The sequence below is a fragment of the Grammomys surdaster genome, unplaced genomic scaffold, assembly GCF_004785775.1.
Source record: "Grammomys surdaster isolate TR1022 unplaced genomic scaffold, NIH_TR_1.0 125052, whole genome shotgun sequence".
NCBI lineage: Eukaryota > Metazoa > Chordata > Mammalia > Rodentia > Muridae > Grammomys > Grammomys surdaster.
The window spans coordinates 33,226-40,909 of NW_021619963.1; the positions used below are offsets into that span (position 1 = coordinate 33,226).

Here is a 7,684-nt window from a genome sequence, read left to right on the forward strand (position 1 = left end):
TCAGGGTCCTCTAGCGTCACTGAACTTATGAACTGTCTCTATATTAAAGGAAATTATTGAAATGACTTTCAGTCTGCAGTCCAACTAACCCAACAATGGGCAGCTGTGAATGGGAAGTCCAAGAACCTAGTAGCTGCTCAGACCCACAAGGCTGGTCTTCTGCATAAGCTGGAATCCTGAAGAAGTAGGCTCTAACAGATGTGCTGGCAAGTGAGTGCAAGCAGGTGGAGAAGAACGCCTTCCTTCTTCCAATGTCCTTAAGTAGGCCTCCAGCAGAGGGTGTGGCCCAGATTAAAGGTGTGTACCACCATGCCTGGACCTAAGTTCTTTACTTGGAACTTGCTCTGTCCCTGACAGGCCTTAAATTCAGAGATCTCCTTGCCTCTGTCTTCTGGGATTAAAGGCGTGTACCACCTTGCCTGGGCCTAAGCTTTTCATGGCCACTATGCCTCAAGATCTGGGTCAAAAGTGTGTGTCTTCCAGCCTCAAGATCTGGATCACAGGTGTGCCCTGCATTTCTGGATTGTAGTTCATTTCAGATACAGTCAAGTTAACAGTAGGAATAGCCATCACAAGGGTCTTCCTCTATAATTTGTTACCATATTTCTTAAGATATGAAACTAAATCTCTCCCTGAACCTGAAAGTCACTAATTCAGCAAGCTCCTCACTGGGCTTACAGGTAAGCTGATTTTTGACAAGGTTGCTGGGGATCCAAATTCAGGCCCTTCTTGTGGTAGGCACTGCACCAACCGAGCTCTCTCCAACTCCCGTGTCTTGGTTTCTAGGCACCATTCTCAAGGGAGTCAGTCCTCTCAGGATAAGCATGGATTCTAGGGCCTGAAGTAGACACAGGATGACCAGAGAAACATCTTCCACTAGTGCCAAACAGTAACAAAGCGGGACCCAAAATCTACACTGGAAGAACTTTTGAGTTTAATGCTAGAATCACTTGAGTAGTAAAATACATGTCACACATTGTAGATACTAAATATAAATATCAATGTTCTTGCAGGGCATGGTGTCCATTTTTCCCAGCACTAGGGAGGCGGAGGCAGGTGGATTTCTGGAACAGGAGGATCAAGTTGGGAGGGAATACAGAGAGAGAGGTAAAATTAAGGGCTATTTGAGCTTGTATGGAAACATAATACAGTAGAAGCTTCCTAAAATAGATGAAGGCAATCTAAATGACATCACCAAATAATGGGAAAGACAGAGTCCCAGCTGAATATCTCCTGTCACCAAATAGTTTCCAGTATCCAAAATGGGCTACATCTAATTGAATTTTTGGCCAAAGGGGTCCCATAGGAACCCACAAACAACTCAGGCTGTTGCCAAGACCATAGGATAGAATGTTCTCCACACACTGATGGGAAGGCCCTACTGCTGAAGACAATATCCACACAACTCATTGAACATGGAGAAGTTAAGTCCATGCCCACCTAGAGCCTTCATCCCTACATGCTGGCATCTTTGGTACAGGAAGATACTCTGCATGCTACCAAATGAGAAATGTAAGTACCAACCTAGCCACAAACCCTTTGATCTACAATGATGTCCTGTCTGCAAAATATGTTAGTGCAATGCTGGCACGAAGCTTGTGGGAGTGACCAGCCAGTATCTGACTTGACTGAAGGCCCACTCCAGGAGACCAAGCTGATGCCTGACAGTGCTTGGGTAACTAAGAATCTGAGGCTAGATATGCAAGGGACCTAGGGTAAAACCAAGAACTACTCCTAAAAGAATGTAGCAATAAAAATGACCCTAAATATTCCACTAACTGCTAAACAATATGCAGAGAGTGACAGACCTTGAAACACTTCAGCCCTAAATAGCTCTCTCCATCAACTCTCTCCCCTCAGGGCTCAAGGAACCTGAAAGGCAGAAAGGATATAAGAGCCAGAGGAGATGAGGACTCCAAGGAAGCCAAGGAAACAAGGCGGGCCCAGCATCAGATGGGGTCAGTTCCAGAGCTGAAAGAAGAAAGCAGGCATATGTCTGTTTCTAAGCCATCTCAAGTTGATAACTCCTTGCAAATGAAAATCTAGTTTTCTCCAAGGGAATCTCACTGGGGAGGCAAACTATTCCTAAGTGTAGGCCACATGTCCAGCTGTAAAATGGCCAACCAACTCAGTGGCATCTTTTGAAGGTCCCTTGTCTCATAATGCTAAGCCAGGACTTTTGTGTATTTATTTAATTACACGTTTTTGTTTGTATTGCATTGTTTTTGTTTTTTATATTATTTATACACATATTTAAAATTTTTTTCTCTATCCCTCCTTTCATCTCTTCCTCCCTGCTTTTGCCCTGTAGGTCCCTTGCATATATATGATGTCTTCTAGTTTTGTATTTTCATGGGATTCTTGAGTATGTGAACAAGTGTGTCTCTGCATTTATAAGTATTTCTTGTGCCTTTTCTTGGGCTCTTTTCCTTATGTTTGTTTCGTCCTATTCTGATGTGTTAGTTTTTGTATATCCTATCATATCAGAAAGGGGGTGAATTCTGAGGGGAGGTTTGGGAAAACTTGGGGAAGTAGAGGGAAGGGAAACTATAATCTGGATATATTATGTGAAAAAAAAATCTACTTTTAGTAAAAGGAGGGGGGAAGGTCACCTGCAGCACCACCCTCAACCTGTAGTGAACAGGCTTCCCCTGATCGCCCTCTCTGCAGGGCCCGAGTCTGCGTCGGACATGAAGGAGGCGGGTCCGCGCAAGCGCACTGGCTCGGAAGTGATGGCGGCAGCCGAGCGGGCGTGGGGAGCAGCGGTCGGTGTAGCCCGGCTGTGCAGGCGGTAGGTATCGGCTCCCGGGCCAGCAAATCCCTGTCGTCTTCTCACGGGGCGGGAGCTGGCGTCTGACAGAGTCTTGCCCTGGTTCCAAAGCCCGAGGCCAGCCACCTTCCACGGACGTCCCTTGTAAATCTCTTGGGGATGTGGCTCTGAATGGAAGAGCGGTCCCCGGGTCGGTCACGTCGTTCCCTTTCCCGGGAGGTCACAGCTCGGAGGGAAGCGACTCGAGGGAATCCACTGCCTAGGCCTGTGCGAGTCCTGTTCCTCTTCTAGAGCTACTCCTGCAGATATCTGTCAGACCCGCGTGTGACTCCTGTAGAAAGGGGCCTGACAGAATGCTGATGGCTACCTTGAAGTTTCAAATGCATTTCATCAGGCGGACATGGGAAACCCACACCTGTCATCTCAGTACTTGAGAGGTGAAGACCAGGAGTTCAAGACCAGCCTGGACTATTTATGAGACCACACCCTCCTCCCCCATTTTAAAACTCCTAAATGCATCTCATAAAAATAGATTAACAGAAGGATTTTGTGGGTTGCCCCTTCCCACCCGTTTTCGATGACTTTAGTTAACTTTACTCAGGATCGTTTAGACTTCAAACCTTCCTGCTAGAGGTTTGAAGTGCTATCCACACTTGCTGGTTTTTCCCAGGGTTGAAGGAACAGTAGTACTGGAATATTAGAGTGTTTCCAAATCCTGGAGTATTCACTCCATTCATTTAAAAGGTAGTTACTATGTAGTTGGCTGCTCTTGGCAATCATGTGTGTTCTGTTAGACTTTAGACTTTGAAATGTTGGAATGAAGCAAGTATCCTTTATCCTAAATATTTCATTAGAGTTTCTGACTTTAAATTTTGGGATATTTGAACATATCTGAGATACCATGGGGACAGAATCCATGTCTAAGCACAAAATTTGTTTCTTCATATGCACCTTACCCATCATGGAAATTGTATGCATTGTTTTTAGTGGATTTGGCAGGTCAGGTATGAGATGAGTTGAAGCTTATAACATTTCAGGGTTTTGCTTAGGGATGCTCATTTTTTACTATTTTTTCTTCCCAAATCATGGACTCTCAAACCAAGGGCTTTGCAAATTCTAGGCAAGCACTGTCCCATGAGCTGCACTCTCAGCCTTTCCTCCAGGAGACCAGTGGGCTAGTTCTCTCCAGGTGACAGCTGTGAGACAGACAAGGGAAAGCTTTTCTCATATATATATATTTCCCCCTTAGCTGTTTTCAGCCATGTGACTCTACTACCTAGTTTTTAAACTTCTAAAAGACAAAGTAAGCCAGGTGGTAGTGGCACACATCTTTAGTCCCAGCACTAGGCAGACAGAGTCAGGCAGATATCTGTGAGTTATGAAGCCAGCCTGTTCTACAAGGGAGTTCCAGGAAAGCCAAGGCTACACAGAGAAACCCTGTCTCAAAAAACCACAAAAAGAAAACAAAAGGAAGGAAGGAAGAGGGAGTCCAAAGCGATCTGTGGCTAAGGCTCTCGGCCTGCGGATTTCAGTTGCTTCGTTGTAGGTTTCTGATTCTGATGCCTGGATGTTAGTGTATACTTCCAGTTACCAACCAAATGGGTTTCCATGTGGTTTTACCAAAGTTTTTATTTTACGCATATCAGTGTTTTGCCTGAATTTATGTATGTGTGCCACATGCATGCCCGATGCCCTTGGAACTGCAGTTGCAGATGATTCTGAACTACCATGAAGGTGCTGGGAGCCAAACCCAAACCTTCTACAAGAGCAATGAGTGCACTTAACTGTTGACCCATCCCTCCAAGGCCTTTATTATATACAAGAGAAATATAAATTGGTGTTAAAAGATCATCCCTCTTGCTGGGTGTGATGCTCATGTCTATGATTCCAGTACTAGGGGAGCAGAGGCAGAGTGTCACAGATGTTCATGAGGCTATCTGGGTTACAGAGAAAACAGATTCCATTCCTTACCACGTACTCTTTGTTTGTTTCAAATGTAGGTTCTGTCACGTGGTGGCTCCACACACCTGTAAGAAACAACCTCTGCATCAATATGTACAGAGACCACTTTTCCCGATTCGTGCACCCTTGTGTAACACAGGTACAGGGAGTGTTAATGCTCATAAAATACTACATTCTAAAGTTTTCTTTAACAAATTTAAAATGTATTTGTATGTGTGTGAGCGTGCCACACTGCATGTGTGGAGGTCAGAGGACAGCTTGCTTAAGCTGGATCTCTCCTACCGTGTGGGTTCTGGGGATTGCGGCGCTCAGGCCTTTGCCTTGGTAGCAAACGCTTTTACCCCCTGAGCCATCTCAACTGCCCAAGAATTTGTCAATGTTCCAAGCCTATTCAGAGGTTTAGAAAAAGGACCCAGTGATTTCCTGTCCATCCTCACCGCCTCCCTGTGGTACAACCGTACTTTACTATGATTAGTCAGAGGGCAGTAGCTGTGAACTTGTGAAATCTCAGTGTCTTGTAAATACATTTTTAGATCATGAGTTGCTCAATAAATGATGTCTAAAATGAAATATTATAAGAAAGAAGTTCCAAGTGGGTTTGTGTTTGGGAGAATCATGCGTATTTGAAGGTACTGCTTTTTCTATTTCTATAGGAATAGCTGTCCAGCAGTGAATTCCTGCCTTTAATCAAACCTTCTAGCATCTGATTTGAATGTAACTTGAATGTGGTCGTTGCAGCATCGGGGAGCTTGGAGAGGGGTGGTGTGCATGGCTTGATGTGGTCGAGGATTAACCCTTCACCCCTGTTCTGGGGTGAGGTAGCCGGTGGCTAGGGGCATGACTTGACTCTGGAAGAAGTCTTTTCTGCAGTCTGGAGATGAGGAATGTTTCCTCAAATCACAAAACGCCTTGGATGTAAATACTGAGAACTCAGTAGGTCAGCCTACTTTAACTGGCTAACTTCTGTGGAAGTGCACTTTGTGGTGTTTCAGTCTTTGACAGTGACGTTCAGTTCTTGTCTGTGTTCTGCAGGAGCCGGTGCCTGCCCACTTAGGGACCTGTATAGTGTCACTCCCAAAGGGAAAATGTCTCACTTTGTCCTATCCTGCCCTAACTCGGGACACTTCCAGAAGTGTCTGGTTGGATGTTAGAGCTAGGAGCTGATTGAGTGTTAACTTTTGAGATTGTACTTTAATAGCAATGTTTTGCCTTTCCCTTTCTTCTCTATAAACCCTCTATATACCTCTCCCCACTCTGCTTCAAATTCATGGCCCCCTTTTTTCAACAGGTGTTATAGTATGAATATGTGTATTTCATATATTCCTAAATATAACCTGTTAAGTTCATATAATGTTACTTGTTTGTATGTGGAGTTGTTTTAAAAATACCTAATTAAACTTAATTTAGAATATAATCGGAATGATTTGGTTGAATATCAATTCAGATTAGTCTTTGAGGCAGCTTATTTATGTTAAGAGAGAAAACCTGTGTGGTGATACCGTAGGTTTCTTAATTTTTCTCCCCCAGTGTAAATAGATTGTGTGGGCTGTTAGGTTTGGTTTTTTGTTGTTGTTTTGTTGTTGTTGTTTTGTTTTTAGAGGCTCTTGCTAACTGTCCTAGGCTGTCCTGGAGTCTGCTGCACACTGCTGAGACTGTGGTGAACTCGGGCTCCTCTTCCTCAGCCTCCAGCCAGCCCTGCAGGCCCTGGGCTACTATGTCTGCTGGATTCTAGCTTTCACATGAGATTTTGTTTTGACTAACACTTTCACCCTCGGGTATTTCTAAAACCCCCTTTTATGTAGATCCAGATTACCCAGTGTACTGAGTAGGGTAAAGACAGATTTAGTCCTTCAGATTCAGTGAGATGCCCAGTGAGTACTGTGATCTTAGTTACCAGGAAATTATTAAGACGATAAAATACTAAGCCAGGTTTAGTAGTACACACTTTCAATCCCAACACTGTGGGCAGAGGCAGGCAGATCACTATGAGTTTGAGGCCAACCTGGTCTACATAGTGAGTTCCAAGCCAGCCAAGACTAGATAGAAGACCCTGTCTCTAACAAAGAAACAAACAAACAAATAAACCTACAGAAAATGACTGTTTCAGAATGGAAGGTAGTGACAGTCTTTGCTTTAAGTTTTATTTCAGTACTGTTCCCTGTAAAAGGAGACTTTCCTTGATTGGAGGCGGGGCATCTCAATGAAGTGCTTGACCTTCAGGTTCAAGCATTTTAACTTTTTCTAATCTCTCTGGTCAGCTTGGGTTATAAAGCTTGTGAGGTTGTTTTTCCCAGTGTTTCTTACTTCCATTTCTCTAAAAATTGAGCACTTCCGGGAGCTAGAGGGATCGCTCAGTGGTTAGAGCACTTGCTACTCTTGCAGAAGGGCTAGGTTTGATTCCTAGCATCCTTGTGGTAGCTTACAGCCATCCATGACTGCGTTCTAGAGGACCTGATGATGGTTACCTCAATGCTGCTGGCACCTGGTACACATACACAAATGCAGGCAAGACATTCAGACATATAAAATAAAAAATAAAAATCAATCTTTAAAATAAAAGCACTTCGCCGACCATAACTATTTTTCCTAGCATAACACGCTTTCTCTTTTTCAGTACGATTCATGTTTATTCAAACACAAGACACCCCAAATCCCAACAGCCTAAAGTTTATACCAGGAAAGCCGGTTCTTGAGACGAGGACCATGGACTTCCCCACACCAGCTGCGGCTTTCCGTTCCCCTCTGGCCAGGTACTGTTTCTGCTGGCTTTTACCAGGAAGCAAAGCAGCCCTCTGTGGTTTAGGCAGCCTTGCAGAGCTGGTACATTGTGTGGGCAGGGCTGGTTTTAGAAAAATTGAGTTGAAATTACAAAAGCTTTCTCCTTGGGAGTGTATTTGACAGTTCTGTAGCATGAATACTTAAATTTTTATTTTATTATTATTATATATATAT

General features: G+C 44.0%; 1 protein-coding gene across 1 annotated transcript; it reads left to right on the forward strand.

Annotated features, from left to right (window-relative positions):
* Positions 1-2,681: 2,681 nt before the first annotated feature.
* Positions 2,682-7,552, forward strand: LOC114636913 (NFU1 iron-sulfur cluster scaffold homolog, mitochondrial-like; the record flags this gene model as incomplete). The annotated part of the gene is made up of 3 exons (XM_028785010.1): positions 2,682-2,791; positions 4,771-4,871; positions 7,347-7,552. Coding segments are annotated over exons 1-3 (408 nt in total), but the record flags the coding sequence as incomplete, so codon positions are not given.
* Positions 7,553-7,684: the final 132 nt, after the last annotated feature.